Below are 25,000 nucleotides of genomic sequence, written 5' to 3' on the forward strand. Positions count from 1 at the left end.
GATAATGTCCATCATATGATGCGTATGTTTGCCATTGTTAATAGAAGAATCAAAATCTGAACAGGTAAAAATAACGAGGAAATCTCTCTCTCTCTCTCTCTCTCTCTCTCTCTCTCTCTCTCTCTCTCTCTCTCTCTCTCCAAAATCCTGCAGTATTGGAAAAAGACTTACAACTCATTAGTTTGGAATTTTCACGGCGACTGTCGCCTCGTTGAAAAAAAAAGTAAATAAATAAAAACTAGTTGGTGTTTAAATGAAAATAATAAACTTTCCGCCAAAGGTGCACTTATTCTAAATAATTAATTTCAATAAATTATCTCTCTCTCTCTCTCTCTCTCTCTCTCTCTCTCTGTATATATATATAATTATACATTTATGTAATTATATACTGTAGGTATGTGTGTGTATCATAAGCCCCAGCGTGTGCGTGAGTATTAAGTAGAATCTCGGGATAATATGCTTGTTGAAGGCAATCCCATCTGTTCTTATTAAGAAAATATTTCATCACTTGGTTTTTATTTCAAAAATTATCTTCGCTTCGCTTCATTTGTCAAAATTTTGGAATATTCAAATATAAATGAAAATGTAATTGGTAATTTAATTTTTCTCACATTATATTTTCTTATAACTGCAGACAAACTGAAGTGTTGTTTATCTCAAGTAAGAAAAAAAAAAGGGTGTGGAACCTCGCCATCCACCCATCCCCAGGTGACCATAAATGCTTACTAGTCTCGTCCTGACAAACTTTTCTAAACACCACTTTCTTCCAGTGGTTAGTTAGTTAATGCCCTGAGCAGTTCACTGGGCATCATCCATCCATCCATGCCTTTTAGCGCGTCATTCTTCTCCTCCTTCGTACAATCTTCCATACCCATTACGCCATACATGTGTGAGCTAATGACTGTCATTCTCACTCTGCAGCTGATGGAGACAGTACCAAAAATCGCCCGCAACCTCCCCCCCCCCCCCCCTCCCCCCGCCCAGTCCCAACTCCTCCCGGCACCCTCAACCCCAAGTAAACTTGACTGGACTTCCGTGAGAGTATCTAGAATGACAGTAAAGATTTTACAGAACGACGCTCTCTCTCTCTCTCTCTCTCTCTCTCTCTCTCTCTCTCTCATCTCTCTCTCTCTCATTTTAGTTGGCTGAAAGTTCCGAGGGTGCGGACGCTCTCTGATATACAGTACTAAAAGTCTTTCAGTGAACTAATTGAATTCTGGCGTGTGTGAGTTTCCGAGTTCCCTTTTAAAAGTGTAGTTTACGCCGTTTGCACGCAGGACAGAAAGCATCCCTCCTTCTCCCAAGATTAGTTAACTGAAATCCCTGGGCGTTGAAACTGCGACGTCCTGTGTGAGATCACCAAACTCTCTTAAGAGAGATATACTCTAAGGTTAAGTAAAAGAGCCTTTATATCCGAATTATTGACAGGCTAAAGTTGTCCGAGTTTCGATGGCTGAAGTTTCTGAAGTTGAATGCGTAGCATGCCAGCTGTAGTATAGGCTTGACGTCGCTGACTGAATTTAGAAGAAGAATTTAACTTAAGGATGATTAGTTAGTTTGTATTTTCTGGCGGGGGAGGGAGAAGGGGGAGAGGGTATGAATGCTTTATATGACAACAAATGCATTTATAATAAATAATACAGGTTTATATTAATAAATATTAAAGGAAATCTTATATTAAAAAATAATATAGGAAGTTTTATAATAAAAAATAATATGGTAAGTTAATTTTCAAGACATGATGAGATCCAACATTCTGCGTGGAAATTAATATATATATATATATATATATATATATATATATATATATATATATATATATCTATGTTATTATTATATATAAATATATATATATATATATATATAATATAATATATATATATATATATATTGATAATATATATATATATATACACGAGGCATAACTTGTGTGTGTGTGTCTGTACAGGAGATCAGTAACCCTTCTTCTTATAGAGAAAAAAAAAAAGAAACAGCCTAAGATCACCTAAGCGATATTTCACACATCACGAATGATATAAAACGGTGGTCGCTAGCATGACCAGGGGGAAGAAAGAATTCTCCTGAAATACACAGAGAGAGAGAGAGAGAGAAGAGAGGAGAGAGAGAGAGAATGTCTCGTCATCGGTGATTGAATCCCGTCCAGAGTGACAGAGGAGGGGAGTGGGTGGGGGGGGGCTGGGGAGAGACACGAGAAAATGTACAATGACAGTAATTTGAAAAGCTAGCACTTGGGGGCATCTGTCGAACTCTGCCGCTGTCAATATTTCACGTGGGAAGGAAGACCAGCGCGGACGCTGTGGGAGGAAGATGGGGGAAGAAGAAGTGGGAAGAAGTGGGAAAAAGAAGGGGGAAGAAGGGGGTGGGGGAAGAAGTGGGAAAAAGAAGGGGGAAGATGGTGGGAAGAAATGGGAAAAAGGGAAAAAGAAGGGGGAAGAAAATGGGAGGAAGTAATAGGAAAACGTGGAAGAAGAGGTGGGAAGAATAAGTGGGTAATAATGGGAGGTAGAAGTAGGAGAGGAAGAAAAAAAGGGTGGGGGAAAGAGGGGAAAAGAAGAAGAAGCTGAGTAAGAAGAAGTGGGAATGGGAATATAGAAAGAAGTGGGAAGAAGTTGGAACAAAAAGGGGGGGGAGGTGGGAAGGCGAGTTGGCAATTTTTCATTTAATAGGAGATTCAAAATTACTAAAAAGATCATCGCGGAGCGATGTTGTATACTTAGAAATATCAAAAAAAAAAAAAAAAAAATTTTTAAATGAAATTTTTTAGGAAGAAGTGATAGGCATCAAAAACGCCATAACTGAAGACAGTAATGAGATGAGAATAATAAAAAAAATCTAAAATTGAGAAAAATTTCATTTAACACATAATGAATACAGAAAACTGATAGACAACGCATGATAATGAGGAGTGATTCATATAAAAAATAAATAAATGAATAAATAAATAATGTATATCTATACATAATATAAATGATAAATATATATATATATATATATATATATATATATATATATATATATATATATATATATATATATATATATATGTATGTATATCTAGATATACACAAAAGGTCTGACAAACACTTAAAATACGAATTACTCAGAAATAGAAGCATCACGACACTATGCTTATAATGATCAAAGTTCTTCCATAATAAGAAAACTTATCATCTCCTAGAGCGAATTTTTTAAAAATTATAGTACATTTAGGACTACGATTCCTCACGCGAACTTTAGCATTGGCTAACGAGCCTTGCAGTCGTTGACCACAAAGAGAGAGAGAGAGAGAGAGAGAGAGAGAGAGAGAGAGAGAGAGAGAAAGGCCCTTTGGATACAAGTAACGGGTCTCTCGAAAGATTCGATATAGGTTTCAGACTCGATCTGTAATTTTCCATCGGAGATTAGTAATGAAAAAATACGAGCGGTTCATGTCAGCCAATTCTCTCTTGATTTTTAATAGATCTCTCTCTCTCTCTCTCTCTCTCTCTCTCTCTCTCTCAGGCTGCGGAGCAAAGCCGCTAAACATGCAAAACACTTGACAAAAAGTAATGTTAACTAAGTAACCATATTAAGTACTAACGCCATTTCGGCGTTGCCAGATGTTGCCAGATGTTTCATCAGCTTGCCGGTACTTTGTGAAGAATGATTAAGCAGGGATCTGTAAAGCCAGCCACGAATCTATTAAAGAGAATAGAACACTCTCTATAGATCGTGCATTTCAGTTACTGAAACTGGCGAGCAGAAATAAACGTAAGAATTGGACTCATTCCGCAGAAATAAACGTAAAAATTAGACTCACTCTCCAGAAATAAACAAACAAATTAGACTCATTCCGCTGAAATAAACAAAAAAATTAGACTCATTCCACAGAAATAAGCGTAAACATTAGACTCACTCCCCAGAAATAAACGTAAGAATTAGACTCATCCTCCACAAATAAACGTAAAAATTAGACTCATTCCACTGAAAAAAAAAATTAGACTCATACCGCAGAAATAAACGTAAACATTAGAGTCACTCCCTAGAAATAAACGTAAGAATTAGACTCATTCTCCACAAATAAATGTAAGAATTAGATTCATTGCGCAGAAATAAACGTAAAAATTATACTCGTTCCGCAAAAATAAACGTAAAAATTATACTCGTTCCGCAAAAATAAACGTAAAAATAAAGACTCATTCCGCTGAAATCAACGTAAAAATTAGACTTGTTCCGCAGAAATAAACGTAAAAATTAAGACTCATCCCTTTGGTAAACTGGGCTTCCTCGAAGGAAATGTACAATTTATACAGACTGGTTAAGGCGACTGGCCACAGGACGAGCGGTTTAAGCAATTGCACGTTACAATGAACTGGTTAAATCAGCCTTTCAACTGTAATAAAATTCCCCTTTATCGCGTCAAGAAATGAAATTCATTGTTGCTTTCATATATTAGTTTCATTGCCACGAAATTCAAATCTAATCCTTAAAAAACGAGTTAAAGGAAATAAAAATATATTTACATCAAGAGACTCGCACTGATTTAGAGCGAACGTGTCCTAATCCGCTAATCCGGCGATTAATGAGGTGTGGAGGCGGAAAGGGATTAGACCAAGATCTTGGATTCAACAACACCAGTGACGAGATATTCAAGATGAGCTTAAATCGTCTTAAGAATATCTTGCTGCATTTGCAATAACGATCGAGAAAATCCTATTCTTACAGGCCAGTACCTAGAGTTTTTTTTTATGGGGGGAAGTTCGTTTTTCCCAAAACTGGACCCTTTCTTGTAAAATATAATTGCATATATAGGTGTAAAAAAGATAAAATACTTGAAAATTTTATTTTAGTAAGAAGAAAAATTGGGTATGCGGTCTATGCCCTTCTACCCGATTAGGTGTTATTCAAAGTACTGACTTTGGTTAACAGAATTTTACTTATAATGTTGAAAGTTTGCTCTGAAATTCAAGAATATTTCATCAGTTTTATTGATTGATTCATTTATTATGTTAACAATAACATGCATATTTCTTTATTTGTTGTTATGTTATATACTTGAACTTAACAAAAAACAATAATGATTTATTACTTTATACAGTTCAATGAAAAGGATAGTCACAGAAAATATGGAGTTCCAGAAATCTGGGCCTGTCTTAAGCCTTCCTGTTGCTACACTCACTTGTGACGCCAGTTGTAGCAACCATAATCAAAGTGCTGTGCTTATGCTAGTGCGAGAGTAAGCTCCAATAGTATCACGTATAAAATAGCTATCGTTGGTAAGGAGTTATTATAAAATAATATATTATCAGAATAATTTTCGCGTCCATCATAAACAGAGACATAACCCTACACGTAAGGTCGTTTACAATACAGATCTACCTACGAGCTTGAACTGATAGCGCTCACAGTTTAAATCAAATATGTATATAAAATATAGAAGACCCTCTTCTCTTCCTTCCTTACTTCCACCTGTTCCTCATCACCATCAATTTCATTCTTCTTCTTCTTCTTCTTCTTCTTCTTCTTCTTCTTCTTCTTCTTCTATACTCATTATTAGTAATACGCAATGCATTACACTATTAGAGCATAGCATAGGTCTACATGCGTTCTGCACACAGAACTTCTTTATAATATACTTTTCTTCTTCTTCTATACTCATTATCAGTAATACTAACGTCTAATGGATTACTGCTAAACAGCCATGCATTAAAATATTAAAGCATAGGCCTACATGCGTTCCGCGCACAGAACTTCTTTATAATATACTCTTCTTCTTCTTCTTCTTTTATACTCATTATTAGTAATACTAAAATCTAATGGATTACTGCTATACAGCAATGCATTACAATATTAGAGCATAGGCCTACATGCGTTCCGCGCACAGAACTTCTTCGTGATATACTCTTCTTCTCCTTCATTTCTACTCATTATTAGTAATACTAACGTCAAATGCATTGCTGTCATACAGCAATGCATTACAACGTTAGAGCATAGTCCTTCATACGTTCCGCGCACAGAACTTTTTTATAATATACTCTTCTTCTTATTTTTCTTCTTCTTCTATACTCATTATTAGTAATACTAACGTCTACTGGACCACTGCTATAAAGCAATGCATTGCAATATTAGAGCATAGGCCTATATGCGTTCCGCGCACAGAACTTCTTTATAATATACTCTTCTTCTTATTCTATACTCATTATTAGTAATACTAACGTCTAATGGATTACTGCTTTACAGCAATGCATTACAATATTAGAGCATAGCCCCACATGCGTTCTGCGCATAGAACTTCTTTATAATATACTACTCTTCTTATTCTATACTCATTACTAGTAATACTAACGTCTAATGGATTGCTGTTGCTGTTATTAGAGAATATGCATACATACGTTCCGCACGCAGAACTTGACTATTATAGACCAAGTCGAATGACTTCAGGACTCAGGAGTAACCTTTCTGTATATACATCCCTGCACATCCCAAACTTGAACACAACCAACCATAAACATCGGCCGCACTAACAGCAGATAAATCCGGGCACACTAACCGGTAAATCAATATGTCAGACGACGAGCCGAAACCTTCCTGTATAAAACATGCAACGGGCAACACGTAGGAAACATCCAAACCCAGAGCCCGTCCCCGTAATAAGAGGCTAGATGAGAAAAATGGGTGTAATTTAAGCGAACCATGCGGGTTATCTGTCCAATAATTGGAAAATCTGACCAATCAAGTGCAATTGGCCATCGGCCAGGATTCTCTAATAGCAGGAGGTCACTCAAAAGGAATCTCCTCCAACACCGCGCTGTTCTTTTTCGCTCCAGAAAGGTCTCATCCTCCTGTGTGCCTGACTCTTCATTAGTTTTGCTATTATCGTGCTCGTTCTGTCCTTGTTTTCTGCTCTTAGTTTATACTACTGAATTTTGTACTCTATTCTGAGTTTCAACTACTACTAATTTTGTATTCTGTTCGTTCTTGGTCTCTAATACTGGTAATTTTGTATTCTGGTCTTGGTTTCTAATATTGCCAATTTTATATTATGTTCTTGGTTTCTACCACTGCTAATTTTGTACTCTGTTCTCGGTTTCTAATGTTGGCAATTTTATATTCTGTTCTTGGTTTCTACCACTGCTAATTTTGTACTCTGTTCTCGGTTTCTAATATTGGCAATTTTATATTGTTCTTGGTTTCTACCACTGCTAATTTTGTACTCTGTTCTTGGTTTCTAATGCTGGTAATTTTGTATTCTGTTCTTGGTTTCTAGTACTGATAAATAATAAAACTAGTATTTATATTCCGAGCACTACTGTTGCTGTTCTAATATATATCAAATCATTCTTAGATGTTAAAAACTTATTTTGATATCCAGAAAGAATCCAAAATAAAAAAAAAATAAAAAATAAGTGAAATCTTATTTATTTGCTAACAGCATTTATGATGTTCAGTCATTCACTACAATCTGAGAATTTTCAGTTCTATAATTAAAAAAAAAAAAAAAGTTTGAAAGATGGATAAATCTAAAAGATGACAGTACCCAATATCTAGAAATAAAAACATCAGTTACATCAACACGACCATTAAAAACAACGATATATTATGTGCAACTCGAAAATGCCTTCAGGAAGAAATAGGGTAACGCACGAATCAGGGGACGGTATGCGGAGAGGAGAAGAAAATCAAAGACTTCGAAAGAGAATAAGAGCAAAAAAAGAACTATCATAAAAATCAAGACAGGAACTCGATCTGAAAACCTTCCATTGGTGGAAGATGAGATACATAACCAAACCCTGTGCTTTACCGAAGAACGTGCGTGTCCTCCAGCTATCCAAACCACTCGCCCTCTCCCTCCCTCCTCCCTTTCCCCCTCCCCCTAAAAAAAAAAAGCTCATTTGTAGCCCTCCTTTCCCCTAATACCCAAATCTAAGCCCCTACCCCCTTCAATAACCCCACCATCCCACGAAAAGGATCCCATCCCGTCCCTGGTACAAGGCCAAGACCCTACGCCGAAGTCCCCCACACCTACAGTGCTAGACCGATACGCTGCACCGCGTCGTCATTCCTCCACCAAACCCCATACCCCATCCAATCCCAGGTCTACCCCCTCCCCCTACCCCTCCCACTAAGCCCCTGCCCCAAGAAAACAGCGCCACGCCACACCCGATTAAAACGTGAGGAGCCAATGATGGATTTATACCTGGACGTTTAAGGTGAATTCTACTTTCACAGGCGGTGGTATCACAAGCCCTCGGTCTAAGGCCGACTCTCGTCACAGGTGGTGTTATATTGAGCCGGGGAAGGCTCTGGCTCTCTCAGCAGGTATCCGAGGGTTTTCATTCTTCTTTCTTTGCTTGTAGGGATTATTGTGCTATGTTTTTCTTGGCTTTAAACTACCACTAGTTTTAATTTTTATTATTAATATATTAATATGAATATTATTTCTTTGGCAAAAGCTGCTGGAGGCCTTGCATACTAAACATCTGTATATTGCTATGAAGAAAGGTTTAATAATGATAATGATATAATAATAATAATCTTTTTTCAGCTCAGGGCCATGCGCACGCACACACAAGAACGACCATCTCGTGCGTGCCATTCTTATAAAATAAAAGTGACTTTGGCTTCGAATATTGAGTCGTAAATTATGGCAACATTGCAACATTGCGTAAACGTCAGTTTCATTTTATGCAGGAGAATTTATGAATACAGCTACGTAGACTATGATAAATTTGGTATCACTGTAAGCGGTCAGGAAGGAGAGAGAGAGAGAGAGAGAGAGAGAGAGAGAGAGAGAGTGAGAGACCAATATATCCGCTCTGTTCCTCTTCTTTCATGCTTCAATTTCAAATATCCCGCATTCTGTTACTTAACTGGTTTTATTCTGTCCCGCTTAATCTGGGGCTGCGATTTTTCTCAGCAAATGAATTCCATGTTGGAATGGTGGAGGACCATGTTAATTTGCTAAGATGTTAATCTCAACAGAATGTTACTAAATTCTCTCTTTACTTTGCTGAAAATATTTTGAAAATATTTTAACAATACTTCCAATCATTCTCGATTTCTATATTTCTATATTAAAAACTTTTTGGCGTTCTTTAACAAAATAGCTTGCAATTAGACACCGTCTCTCCTCAGTGCATTTTAATGGGACGGTAATATTCATTGTACTTCCAGACCCTTCGACGATAAGCCGATAATTCCTTTCCGTTTCCAAATGAAGATTTACTGTTTTTCGATAATACGCTTCAGTTACAAACTTTTATTCCATACAGAGCGAATTTCCTTCTGGAATACTCAAACCCCTCCAAGAGTTGATAATACAGGGTGTCCATAAAGTCCCAGTACCATTACAAGTATTTATTGCTCAGAATGGTACTGGGACTTTATGGACACCCTGTATAACTATAAAGTTCGTATTCCCGTCGTAAGTCTTAGGTGGAAAACTTATATTCCATCATTAATTCAAAGCCTGAAAAAACCTGTTTACCTATTAGGGAAAGGGGGATGGGGGTCGAAACTTGAAATATTACGAACTTCCAAGCAGAAAATTTTCAGCGGAAAACTCACATGGAACGAAAAGTTTTCCACTGAAAAACTGGCATTTTATCAGAAATGCTCAGCTGGAGAGCTTACATTGTATCTAATGTGTTTATCTGAAAACCCATACGCTAGCGTTTTTTTTTTTTTTTTTTTTTTTTTAAGAAGAGAAAATCTGTATCCTATCCAGAGCTTTCAGACATCAAAACTCAGCCAGCCACTAAGAGTTTTTGAATGGAAAACTAACATTCTAAAAAACTCGCGTCTGGTATCAGGAAAACTCATACCACGGTATTTCAGCTACAAAAGTCACATCCCATGATAGCTCCCACTCGTGAAATTCAAAATGCCTTGAAAAACGTTCATGAAAAACGTTCAATTAGCAAATCATAATCACATTAAGAGTTCTCAGATGAAAAATAATACTCTTTATCAAGAGCCTTCCGCGGAAAAATTATAATTTTCCGCTCTGTACTGTATGAAGGCCAAATTCACATTCCATATTTATTTATCTAATTGATTTTTTATTTATTTATTTACTTATTTACTTTTTATTTATTTATTTTTTTTAGCTATCACAGTCCTCCAATTCGACTGGGTGGTATTCAGTGTGGGGTTCTGGGTTGCATCCTGCCTCCTTAGGAGTCCATCACTTTTCTTATTATGTGCGCTGTTTCTAGGAGCACACTCTTCTGCACGAGTCCTGGAGCTACTTCAGCCTCTAGTTTTCCTAGATTCCTTTTCAAGGATCTTGGGATCGTGCCTAGTGTTCCTATGTTTATGGGTACAATTTCCACTGGCATATCCCATATTCTTCTTATTTCTATTTTCAGGTCTTGATACTTTTCCATTTTTTCCTTTTCTTTCTCTTCAATTCTGGTGTCCCATGGTATTGCGACATCAATGAGTGATACTGTCTTCTGATTATTATTATTATTATTATTATTATTATTATTATTATTATTATTATTATTATTTAGTAGTAGTAGTAGTAGTAGTAGTATTTTGTAAAGCTAACGCCATCAAGATTACATTGCTGGAAAACTTCCACGTTATCAACAATTAATTGTTCGCTCCATCATAAATTTCTAGCTGTAATTTTTTTTCTTTAAATTGGATGAGGATTTTTTCATCTACAAAACTCGTTCGCCATCAAGTGCCTCTATCACCGGTAAAACTCACGAACCATTAATGAAAAACCCACAACAGTCAAGTCACAATTCTCCGGCAACAGGGACAATACTACACTTCAACTGTCATTCTTTGTTTTTTTTACTTCCATCACAAAATGAAAAATATTATCCAAACGCTATTATCTCCCCGGGAGAGAGAGAGAGAGAGAGAGAGAGAGAGAGAGAGAGCGAGCGTGTGTGTGTGGAGAGTGTGTGTAGAGAGAGAGAGAGAGAGAGCGAGCTTTTGTGTGTATGTGTGTGTGCGTGTGTGTAGAGGGAGAGAGAGAGAGAGAGAGAGAGAGAGACTTGCACCTCGGTGAGGTACCTCCTCGAAGCGGTCTCGGGCTTTTGCCAAAAAATGACATTATCACAGCAGCGGTTCCTTTCTTTCGCGCCATGGCAGGTACCGTATCCTCCTCACTCGAAGGAGATGATAAGAGTCGTTTTTCCACGCTCTGCCTCCCTTTGTCTGTCCATCTCCTCCTTCGGTCTTGTCTATATTCTCTCTACTCTCTCTGGGCTTGTCTCTCTCTCTCTCTCTCTCTCTCTCTACGTTTGTCTCTGACTGTTCTCTCTCTCTCTCTCTCTCTTTCTGACTCTCTATCTCACTCTCAACACAACACAATACATAAGAATTCTCTAGATCTCTTCGCTATCTCTCTAGATCCGCTCTATACATATATCTCTATCGCTTCGTTTGTCTAGGACGGTTTCTCTCTCTCTCTCTCTCTAGGCTTCTCCTCTTCGTTTTGTCTCTGATGGTCTCTCTCTCTTCTCTTCTCTCTCATCTTTCTGACGCTTCTAAGCTCACTCTCACACACACAAATACATAATAATTCTCTCTCTCTCTCTCTTTCTCTCTCTCTCTCTCTCTTCGTCTGTCTCTGACTCTTCTCTATCTCTCACACACACACAAATACGTAATAATTCTCTCTCACTCTCTCTCTCTCTTCTCTCTCTCTCTCTCTCTCTCTCTACAGAAAAGTGAGCACACGATGTCTCCTCGGATTGACTAACAAGTCTTGAGACATCCTAATCCTTGTAACTCCCTCATGCACACACACCCACATGCTCTCTCTCTCTCTCTCTCTCTCTCTCCTACAGAAAAGTGAGCACACGATGTCTTCTCGGATTGACTAACAAGTCTTTGAGACATCCTAATCCTTGTAACTCCCTCATGCACACACACACCCACATGCTCTCTCTCTCTCATGCACACACACCCCACACGCGCTCTCTCTCCCTCTCTCTCTCACACACACACACACAAATGCATTCTCTCTCTCTCTCTCTCTATCTCTCTCTCGTACACACCACGCATATAGTATTCACACACTCACACATACAAATATACACACGCAAGCGCGCACACCCATAACCACAAAATAGAGACGCGTGTATGTATATATTGTTCCCGGAGTAGTGTACCATAATACAGTTGTAGGGTAATGAACAGGTGTAACAGATAATCATCTCTATTTGACACCCAGTACTGGGAAAAGGGACCCTAAAGTAAAGTCATAACAATTATGGCGTTAAAAGTGCTTTTAAATCAGTTCAAAAAAACTAAAATATTAAAAAGCAAATAAATAAATAAATAAATAAAAATTTTAAAAAATTAAAAATTAAAAATAAAAACAAACTGGTCTACAGTATATCATTTAGAATAAAAAAAGTCAAATAAAAAAAGGGTAAATGGTGTATGAAAAAAAAAGAAAAAAAAGACAAAGTGGTGTATATATCATCTGAGATTAGAAAGTAGTTCTAATTGACCTTCATGAATGAATTCCCCTTATAATGTATACCTGAGGTGATGCAATCATAATTATGAAAAGTAAGGAATAATCATGTATGTCAATTATGGAGCATTTTAATCATTCATTTTAACGACGCTCGTAACCAGTTTTAATAAAGCAGTAATAAATTCCAAATATGGTTTACGTGAACAAAAAAAAATAACTGATGGTCCTGTGTAAGTCAAATTAAAAGGAAGAGTAATATTGTAGTAACAGTGGCTCTATATAAATATATATATATATATATATATATATATATATATATATATATATATATATATATATATATACGTGATACGTTACACCCACACTCACACTTTCACCTACATACACATGCAAGAATACACGTAATGTGTGTATACTAGAGGTGAAGGGGGCTCTGACAATAAGCTTTGAAAGAGAAAAATCTTGGAACAATAGCGCTCGTAAGAAATATAGTAGCCGGTTTTCGTATAAAACGAACACAAGAAAGCACACACACACACACACACAAATACACACACATATATATATGTGTGTGCAATGTATATATATATGCATAGATATATATATATCTATATATATATATATATGATATATATATATATATATGTGTGTGTATTTATATATATATACAGGGTGTCCATAAAGTCCCAGTACATTACAAGTATTTATTGCTCAGAATGGTACAGTGACTTTATGGACACAGAGAGAGAGAGAGAGAGAGAGAGAGTGTGTTTTCGAGCCATCAGCCATCCACAGAACGGGAGATAACGTACGGAACGTTGCATTACCTAAATCTCTAAATAAAAGACTGAATTAAGAGGCGCGACCGGTCCGAAATTTGACAAGTACCTGAATAATAATAAAGGAATGGAGACGTTCAAATGGGGTAAAGGGAAAGCTATGGTTATATTCATAGAAAAAATGGACGTTCTTTAAGCAAAGACAATAATGTTAAATATACGAGTTTATTAGTACCAAGTGCCTCGGAAATTTTTTTTTTCCTCCATTGTTTTGGTCTTGGTAATTCACTATGATACCATTAACATTCAAAACATGTTTCATTTTCATTGGAATTATATAAAAGGAAAAGAAAAAAAACACGCCTGAAGTAAAGAGATACTATATTTTTCATGGTATATCCCGGCCAGGACTCACTCTAAGCCAGGTCTGATCTCTCTCTCTCTCTCTCTCTCTCTCTCTCTCTCTCTCTCTTTTTCTCTCCTTCCCAGCGGGGGGCCTATGCGGTTAAGCACATACTCCATTAGAGAGCTTGTACCTAATCATGGGAGAAGACTTTATTTATTTATGCATTTATTATTTATTTATTTACTTATTTTTATTTACTTAAAACCGGAATGTTGACATTCAAGATATGGGAAATGTTTTCATGTATCACAGTACAACACTTCAGTGAAGAAAAATTATAGTTATCAATTAATAATCAGAAGTTACATTAACTAACGTCATCAAAATAATCTAGCGAAACGACGCCACCAAAAAAAAGTATAAAATATCAAAAGAATCATCAACAAAGAGATACAAAAGACCTAAGAAACCTTTCCTGAGATACAGATGTTTTAATATTCGCACTACTCCCAGTCAGTTAGCTCTCATGAAAGGAGATCACATCACCATCTGATGGAAATGGAGTGTTTTCGATAACGTTGTGAAGATTCCAGAATAAAATCAATGTTGTTAACTATAAGTAATTGCTTCTTCTTTTACTTCTCGTGGTTGAGAGTTGGGCGTCATGTTGATTAATAAGCGTGTATAATTATATATAAAGGAGCCGTTTCCTACGGCAAGTAATTTGTAACTTTAATAATAATAATAATAATAATAATAATAATAATAATAATAATAATAATAATATAATAACAATAATAATAATAATAATAATAATATTATTATTATTATTATTATTATTTTATTATTATTATTATTATTATTATTATTATTATTATCATATACATATAATAATAATAATAATAATAATAATAATAATAATAATAGTTATAAGGGGTTCACAATAATAAAAAAAAATTAAGAGTTCGTGTATAATTTAACAAGTGTTCTAAATATACACAAACTCTTAACTTTTATTATTATTACTGTGGACCTCTTAGAACATTATATATACTCTAGTGATAGAGTTTTTCCCAAATAATAATAACAATATTAACAATAATAATATGGGATATGCCAGTGGAAATTGTACCCATAATCACAGGAACACTATAGGAACGATCCAAGATCCCCGAAAAGGAACCTGGATAAATTAGATGCAGAAATAGCTCCAGGACTCACGCAGAAGAGTGTGCTACTAGAAACAGCGGACAAGGTGAGAAAGCTGGACTCCCTAAGGAGACAGGATGCAACCCGGAACCCTACACTATAAAAACCACCTAGTCTGAATAAGATGACTGTGATAAACCAGTAATAATAATCTTATATATATATATATATATATATAATATATATATATACAAATATGTGCGTGTGCGCACGCGCGTGCGACAGTGCGTAAAATCCCGAAATAAGTTAAACCCTCACACGCCCGAGTAACGCCGAAATTCACGAAACAGAAAGTCGAATTAATTCTATTCCGTATTACGGTTAGCGGCCAAGTCCTAAAGCAGCCAAAGCAACTTAATCAGCTGCCTGCTCCTTTTAAAAAGTTTTCGGTAGTAATCACGAAAGCCCGCTTGCAAAGGGCGGTAGGTAAAGCAAGCAAGCAAGCAAGCGAGCAAGCAAGCAAGCAAGACTCCCGGAAACTTACAACTTGGCTCTCTCGGAGCTAAGAAAGCCGGCGGGGATTTTTTTTTTTCAAGGAGGATTTTCGGTCGCCAGGTCCTTTCAGTTCCCTCGACTAATGATCTGAAATTCGCGGATAAAAAGATGCAGTGGGGGGGGGGGGGGGGGAGGGGGGGGGGGGAGCGATGCCCCTGAGGACGAGCTGTATAGACAGTTTCTTTCGCTTGCTGTTCCGTTCGGAAATGTATTGGCAATGTAAGAAATGGCTTTAACCTACGGTTTTATATTTTATCTTTCTTCAGAAACATATTAGCAAGGTAAACAATTATTCTATTGATTCAGAAATATATTAGCAAGGTAAACAATTATTCTATTGATTCAGAAATATATTAGCAAGGTAAACAATTATTCTATTGATCCAGAAATATATTAGCAAGGTAAACATTATTCTATTGATCCAAAATTATATTGCCAGTTTAACAAGTAAACCAATTATTCTATTGATCAGAAATATATTAGCAAGGTAAACATTTTCTATTGATTCCAAGGACAATTATTAGCAAGGTAAACAATTATTCTATTGATTCAGAAATATATTAGCAAGGTAAACAATTATTCTATTGATTCAGAAATATATTAGCAAGGTAAACAATTATTCTATTGATTCATAAATATATTAGCAATGTATGCAGTTATTCTATTCATTTAGAAAAATACCAGCAATGTAAGCAATTATTCTATTGATTCAAAAATTTATTAGCAACGTAAGCAATTACATTATTGATTCAGAAGAATATTAGCAATGTAAGCAACTATCATCTAGATTCAGAAAAATATTAGCAATGTAAGCAATTAATCTATTGATTCAGAAATATATTAGCAATTCGAGCAATTATTCTATTGATTCAAAAATGTATTAGCAACGTAAGCAATTATATTATTGATTCAGAAGAATATTAGCAATGTAAGCAACTATCACATAGATTCAGAAAAATATTAGCAATGTAAGCAATTAATCTATTGATTCAGAAATATATTAGCAATTCGAGCGATTATTCTATTGATTCAAAAATGTATTAGCAACGTAAGCAATTACATTATTGATTGAGAAGAATATTAGCAATGTAAGCAATTATCATCTAGATTCAGAAAAATATTAGCAATGTAAGCAATTAATCTATTGATTCAGAAATATATTAGCAATTCGAGCAATTATTCTATTGATTCAGGAATATATTAGCAATTCGAGAAATATATTAGCAATATAAGCAATTATTCTATTGATACAGAAATATATTAGCAATATAAGCAATATTCTAATGATTCAGAAATATATCAGCAATGTAAGCAAGTGTTTTATTGATTCAGAAATATATTAGCATTTTAAGCAATTATTCTCTTGATTCCGGAATATATTGGCAATGTAAGCAACATTCTAATGATTCAGAAATATATCAGCAATGTAAGTTATTGTTTTAATGATTCAGAAATATATCAGAAATTTAAGCTCTTATTTTATTGATTCAGAAATATATTAGCAATTTAAGCAATTATTCAATGGATTCAGAAATATATTAGCAATTTAAGCAATTATTCAACTGATTCAGAAATATATTAGCAATTTAAGCAATTATTCAACTGATTCAGAAATATATTAGCAATTTAAGCAATTATTCAACTGATTCAGAAATATATTAGCAATGTAAGTAATTATTCTATTGATTCAGAAATATATTAGCAATGTAAGCGATTATTCTACTGACTCAGAAATATATCTACAATGTAGGCAATTGTTTTATTGATTCAGAAATATATTAGCAACTTAAGCAATTATTTTTGTCATGCATTATGATGACATGTATAGGGAAGTTTGCCTGTTGGGTCTGCAAAGTACTGTTCACCAATTTGACTCTCGCTGCATTTGTTAAAACGAAGCAACAACGTAGCCGGAATTTTGACTACGCAGTAGGGAGCTCGTCAGCAAGCAAGGAGGTGCTCTGCTTTGAGGAGTAGTGGGGCAGTGTAAGGACGTGGTTCGGTAGCCCTTGCGTAAACTGGAAGAATCCCCAAGGTAATCTTCGTGATATTGACTGTTAGGTTAAGTGTTTATTCTATATTGTATATAGAACACTTGAATAATTATTGATGTTTATTTACACGAGTAATTGTTTTGTTTTAGGAGTGGACAGTATATACCATATGTCTTGGGTAGTGATCATCTTTTGTTACATGTGCTTTATCTCTCCACGGGTTTTATTTTGGGTAATTGTATTAAATTTGGTATTCAAAATGTTATGGAAGGTGACTTTTGTGTTGATACTTTAATTTTGGTGTAATTTGTGTTCTGTCATTGTAAGAGATTTTTTTTTTCTTTTGTTTTCTTTCAGGTGTTGACCGCAAGTCACGTACCGACTATTTTGCCCTGGTCTATTTAATTGCTTTATACGTTGCTGTGTGTTAATGTACTAGTTACGATTGTTTATTAGTTTGCATTTAATTGTTAGTTAGCTATTATTTTGGTTTATGTTCAGTCTAATTTTTTTTAATAAATATATTTGCAAAGAAAGAAGTTTCCTTTCTGCAATATTTATCATTGTCTTGTGTGTGAACCTTTTATGAAGGGAACGGTCTCCTTTACCCTAGTGAATTAAGCCATAACAAGCTTTAACTATAAAATTCACGTGACAATTCTATTGATTCATAAATCCATTAGCAATTTAAGCAATTATTTTATTCATATCCAGAAATATATTAGCATCGTAAGATGTTAATTTAACCTACGGTTTTTAGTTTATTTATTCAGAAATATATTAGCACTTAAGCATTCTTTTGTTCAGAAATATATCAGAAATGCAAGAAATAACTTTTAGCTGTGGTTTTAATTCTATTTCTGTATTATTCAGAAGAATATTAGCAATGTAAGCAGTTATTTCATTTGTTCAGAAATATATCAGTAATGTTAAGAATTTACTTTAATTTGCTGTTTTTATTTGATCTATTCAGAAATATATCATCGTTCCAATTAATTACTTCCACCTAGTTTTCATTTCATTCAGAAATATATTAGCAACGTAAGAAGTAATTTGAGCCTATGGTTCTTATCTCACTTATTCAGAAATATATTAGCAATGCACGAAATTACCTAAAGCTACTTTATTTTTTTTGGATCAACAGGATAAATCTGAATCTTTCTCAGCGCTACAGCACAAATAAATAAATAAAAACGGATTGGCTGTAGAATGACTGAAATGTAGATTGTATTTTGGCATTTAGAAGTTCATAAAGCAGCGTAAAGACGATAAGAATATTTCTTGAATTTGAGATTTTTTTTCCAAAAGCTGTTTATACTTCATCTGAAAAGTATATTTCCAGAGACTGAGTTTTTAAACGAATTCTGTTTCACTTTTTTATCATACAACGATGTCACTAAGATAATTTTGCTAATGTTAAGTAAATGTTAATTTGCCGAATTGTCTTATCAATCTTTTTTCTTCATACTGTGCGCAAGAAATAATTATTTCTATAATATTACCATTATTTATTTTATTCGTATTACTTCGTTTCTTATCCAAGAGTTCTCATGTTCCTTACATTCAATTTCCAATATTTTCTTTCGAGTATTCTGTGCAATACTGTATTCTATGTATTACGCCGTACTATTATTTTCTTTTACGTAGATTCCTGCGGTTAAGCTAACGTCAATAGATAATTAATAATCTGTTCGCTATTTTACTCTTATAAGTTATGATTTCCCGTCAACCAATGCAGATAATGATCTTCCCTCGTCCTCGCTCTCGTTCTAATTCAGATTATAGTCATTAAACCCATTACTAATGGGCTGAAGCACCCCATAATTTAACCATTAACCCTCAACCCATTTCCAATTCGGCCTTTTCCCACACACGTCATCAGTCAACCTACGAACGGTCCGCCCGGTGGACGGTAACCAAGATCTCCCTCCAAGGGGAGTGCCTGAAGACCGGACTGTTTGGACCCTTCCCTTTTCCTTTCCACTAATTTCAGATACATTCTCTGCCACGCCTCTTCCAGCTTAGAGTTTTGCTTAACCCCCCCCCCACCTCCCTTTCTCCCTTTCCTGTAACCCCCCCCCCCCCCCCCCCCCCCCGCAAACCAAACCATCCCACTCTTCCCCACCAATACCCAGCGTCACCTGGCTCGCTATAAGCATATAGTACTCGTGGCCCTTCACCAAGGGCTAACCACCTTACCTACCCCTCTGTGCCAGTGTGGGTATATACGCCCCTCCCCACGCCCAGTACTATGTGTACACGACGCTGAAGCGTCTCTTCCATCCCATGAATATGACCCAAACCATCTCATACCTATGATGCCCAGCCCACGCGACTCCCATGCCATACCCTCTCTTGAGGTTTGGGGTTTGGGACCGAACCCCCTCCCTCCCCCCTTAAACCCCCATCATCCACACGTCTCCGAAACCTCTTCCTCGGCCCTATAACCCGCCACGGCCACTCCCACCGGTGTCCGACACCTCTCTCTCTCTCTTCTTGCCTTTTTCCAGGTCCAACCTTTCCAGGTATCCTGACCTTGGAACTCTCACGCTAAGGTAAGGTTCGGGTCGTGCCATACCAGACTGGCCAGCTATAAGAACTTTGCTTTTATTTCTCTCTCTCTCTCTCTCTCTCTCTCTCTCTCTACTTCTTCTTCTTTCGTCTTCTTCTTTTCCTTCTTTCTTTTATTCTTTCTCTTCCTAGATGGGAGGGTTGCTTAGGGAATGGTTGGGGATTACGCGCGAAGCTAAGGAAGGAGGATTACGGAGGGGTATTGTTGTTTAGTGTCGAGAGAGAGAGAGAGAGTGTGTGTGTGTGAGAATTTTAGTATTTGGAAAGATGGCCACAGAGAAAAGGTATGGTGTGTACATTAAAGAATTACGGTGTTTTCTTTGTTTTCGACTGGGTTTTTGTGGCAGGGTGTGCTGGTAAGGAGATTTATTGAGAGGTACATTTTAGAGAGTAAGACGTTGTTTTCTTGGGTTTACTTCTTGGGGGGGGGAGGTTTCTGGTTTGGGTTTGGTGGGGGGGGGGGGGGGGGGGGGGGTGGGGGGGGGGGGGGGGGGGGGGGGGGGGGGGGGGGGGGGGGGGGGGGGGGGGGGGAGGTTGTGAGGGTAATAATGACATACGCGGAACATAAGGTAATCTTGAATTATTATTATTTAATTTATGTATAATTTCTTCATACTACTCATCTGAACATGCATTCAACAACAAAAAAACTTATTACTTATTCACTTCATAATCCTGTTAGAACTTCATACCCTTATTGCTCGTATGACCGTATATAATTTATAAATATTTAATACTATTAGAAATATGCTTCTAATTTATTATCATTTCTCTTCCGGTGAACAACTATATAAAATATCTGTCTAGATTTACCGGTAATATTTCCTTCAAATCTCCGTCTAGAGTAAAAAAAAATAACAAAATTCTTTTTCGTCTCCGTCCGCAAAAATTATTGTTGGTGCATGAAGTACGGTGTCATTTATCGAGAGAGAGAGAGAGAGAGAGAGAGAGAGAGAGAGAGAGAGAGAGAGTCTGGAAAGGGGAGGGAACATCATAAAAAGACGGGCATGTGGTCAGCGTGTGTCTGAGTGCTTAATAATGTACTTCATTTAATGGGAGAGAGAGAGAGAGAGAGAGAGAGAGAGAGAGAGAGAGAGAGAGAGAGAGAGAGAGAAGAGAGACCCTAATGCAAGAGTATCTACCTGCATATGCTAATTCAAATATACATTTTTGTATTTTGTTTACCTTTCAACCATTGTTACGAAACATCTACTATATATATATATATATATATATATATATATATATATATATATAATATATATATATATATCTGTGTGCATGTGTGTGTATATATACATTCATACATATGTCCATTTGCGCACACACATATATATATATATGTATGAATAACTTGATCACGAAGTATATAAAACGTGATGCTATGTATAAATAAAGGTTTTTTTGCCACGAAGGAAAAAATGAAAAAGCGAGATAGCCGAGTACTTTCGGTCTATTCGGACCCTTTATTAAAAGGGTCCGAATAGGACCGAAAGTACTCGGCTATCTCGCTTTTTCCTTTTTTCCTTCGTGGCAAAAAAAAAACCTTTAATTTACATATATATAAGTATATATGATATATATATATAGATATATATATATATATATATATGTATATTCATAAGCGGATCTCGAGTCCTCTACCTTAAATTTCAATTATATTTCCTATTTCCGTATATCATGGAATGTGAATAATCCATGAAAGCTGCACCCACAATCCCCTTTAACATTTAACTAACATACTGGATTATGAATCCTGCAAAAAACATGGAATTTACCAACCGAGTAATAATAATAAATATAAAAAAAATATTTTTAATGCTCAACTAATCTGACATTTAAACGGAAGGTTCCATATTTTCGTAAATCAGCGAACGGTCAGAAAATTTATTGACTACAATTTACCGTCGTTTTCATTTGTCTGTAAAACGCTGGGCATTTATTAATACATTTATGAGTACTGATTAACACTTGGTCTCAAGAGGTAAACGCTTTATAACCCTCAATTTTCTCATTTTCGAGCCTCTCTCTCTCTCTCTCTCTCTCTCTCTCTCTCTCTCTCTCTCTCTCTCTCTCTCTGTTGTCAATAAGATCCTTGAATGCTTATACAAAAATTCAAGAGAGTTCTATCAAAGGACTTCATAAAACCAAGATACCACAATTTCTTTAGTATTTAATAAAAATATTAACATTTTAATAAAATATAGAATCTCTCAGCTTTGAAGAATTTTAGTTAGCCGAGCAGATTTTTTTTTATTAATATTTAATGTGTGTGTGTGTGTCTGTGTATGTTTGTGTTTGTTTGTATATACTATATATATATATATATATATATATATATATATAATTTTTATATACATGCATATAGTAATATATATATATATATATAATATAATATATATGTATATATATATAGACATACATATATATATATAGATTATACACACAAACATACACGAACAGAAAACGTAAAAAAAAAGATGAGTCTGTTTTTCGAACAAGGTCCACACCAATTCAAAGATACTGAAGAAAAATTCAGAGCCCCAAGAACATCATCTCTGTCAAGACTATCTGCACATTTCCCCACACTTCATTTATAGATGCCACATCACCCATCCACGTGAAGGCCGCAGTTAGCCTAAGCGCCTCTTTCAACGACACGAATCACCGACAAGCGGTGTGTGTTTTCGCTTTTGACGAAGAAATTTAAAGCCAAATTAATTTTACTTCAGCGTAACCAAGGACATTCCACTTTTAATGGTCATTTTCATAAGTGCTTAGCACTGACATAGGCAATCCCCCTTCTAACTAACTATATGCTGGCGAATCTCGGCATGTAGTAATAATTTTGCTAATGTAATTCAACCTCGTATTTATAAAAGTCAAAGCACGTAATCTGCCTTACGTACATTGACATCACGTTCTGGGATAATGTCTGTGGACATTTTAATAGGTTTTAAAGTCGACCAGATACGTTCGTTCGAAATATTAAACTGCTGAATGAATTGGCGACAAGATGGAAAATATATTTATTCGTTGCTATTTTGGTCGTCAAAGTAAAATTTCTGCTTTTATACTTCATTCGTCGTTGCTGGGATTATGTAATGACAGAAATATGTGGTTTACTTACTTCTCTTTTACCGTATAGGCTTTTTTATGATTGTATTATATATAGATATATATATATATATATATATATATATATATATATATATATATAATATATATATATATATATATATTATTGGCGTACACGTACCAGACTTAAATTAATATCAACGGAATTATATATATATATATATATATATTATATATATATATATAATATATATAATAAGTATGTGTGTATGTGAGTGTGTTCGTTCTCAAGGGCCTGTGATCGAGATTCCAACAAAGGAAACTTTTGAGAGGTGAACAGGTGTTATAGTCATGAAATAGGTCTGCTCGAGATTTGAGAGAAGAGGTTAATCGTTCTATGTGGCACATATGGGTCACCACAGATCAGGTGTGTGTGTGTTTGTATGTGTGTGTGTGTGTGTGTAGGATTCATACAGATCCAGACTGGATCTCTGGAGAGAGAGAGAGAGAGAGAGAGATTATCGAGACTTTTGGCGAAGGTGGATTTAGTAGTAGAGTTCTCTTAGCCTTGAGATATTTGGAGGTAAAAGTGAATGATATTAATGGGCAATGCTAATGAAGGCCTAATATACTGGGGCTGCTCTTGCAATGTTTTAGACATTTTCTTTTCATCATCAATCTTGATGGTGTGGCTCTAGCAGAAATGAAACATCATTTGTTGTTGTTCTTAACGTAACTAAACTTTCCTTAAAATGAAGCGAATCCTATCTCCCTCTAATCTCGTATCTCCTCTATCTCTCTTCTCGCTCCAATATATATAATATATATTATATATATAAATATATATATATATATAATATATATATACATAGATTATTACATATACACATATATATACAATATAATATCCATACATATATATATACATACAGTATAATATATAATATACTATGTACGATTATATGTTTGTTTTTATTTTATGATATGTAAGTGCAACTAATAACGGAAACCCATCGACCAAAAATACTTCCAGTTCCTTATCAAGATGGTCGCACCAAAATAATAATAATAATAATAATAATAATAATAATAATAATAATAATAATAATAATAACTAATAAAATAATAATAATAATAATAATAATAATAATAATAATAAGAATATCACAGTATGTCTATTACCAATAATAATGATAATAATACTAATAATAATAATAATAATATTAGACTCACAGTATCTCTGCTACCAGTAGCACTGGCATTAGTTACATTGATACTTCAGTCACAGAAACTGTTCCATTTGGACGGATTCCCATTCCTTGCCTTCCATGCAATTCCCCAAGAGCCTCCTTCTTCAGCAATCCGGAAAATTTTAAAAATCTTTCGATTTCCGCAGCCATGGGCACCATCTCTTCCCCAATGGTGCCATACCATCCCTTTTCCACGAACCATTCCAACCCTACCCACTTGCCGTACATTGAAACTTAAATTCACAAGCTTTAACCTGAATTTTTCTTTTTTCTTTTTTTAGGACAGCACTAACATCCTAAAAATCGATTCACTTAGTATCTTACCAAGTTGTCTATATTTTATCTATTTATTCATTAATTTGTTCATTTATGTTTTATTATTCTGTGTTAATAAACGATCTCTTCTTTCTGTATTTCCTTATATCTTCTGCAACTTCTTTCAAATGAGTAAAAAATTCCTTGGAAGCTCGCATTTCAATAATAATAATAATAATAATAATTAATAATAATAATAATAATAATAATAATAATAATAATAATAATAATAATCCCTCCCTATCTTCTTGATATTATAAATTACAACGTTATCCTCATTTCGCTCTCTCTCTCTCTCTCTCTCTGATTGTTATTCAAATAAGAGTAATTCTTATATGGTAAACGGAATAAGATCTTCTATTTGTACCATCTCCCTATATGTCAAATCAATTTTACAAACGTCTGTCATCAATCTCTCTCTCTCTCTCCGGTCTTCTATCTCATCTCTCCATCTTCGATCCTCTCTCTCCGTCTCTCTCTCTCTCCTCTCTTTTAACTAGTGTTTAATAAAG

The 25,000-nt window shown here is 35.2% G+C and overlaps 1 protein-coding gene across 1 annotated transcript in view; it reads left to right on the forward strand.

Moving 5' to 3' along the window:
• LOC135218157 (uncharacterized) overlaps positions 1–25,000 on the forward strand; it is a 90,205-nt gene that overhangs the window by 10,698 nt on the left and 54,507 nt on the right. Inside the window, exon 2 of the mRNA XM_064254307.1 lies at positions 8,230–8,319. Coding sequence (XP_064110377.1) covers positions 8,230–8,319 — 90 coding nt within the window. The remainder of the gene's footprint in view (positions 1–8,229; positions 8,320–25,000) is intronic.

This window comes from Macrobrachium nipponense, chromosome 9, assembly GCF_015104395.2.
Source record: "Macrobrachium nipponense isolate FS-2020 chromosome 9, ASM1510439v2, whole genome shotgun sequence".
NCBI classification, from domain to species: domain Eukaryota; kingdom Metazoa; phylum Arthropoda; class Malacostraca; order Decapoda; family Palaemonidae; genus Macrobrachium; species Macrobrachium nipponense.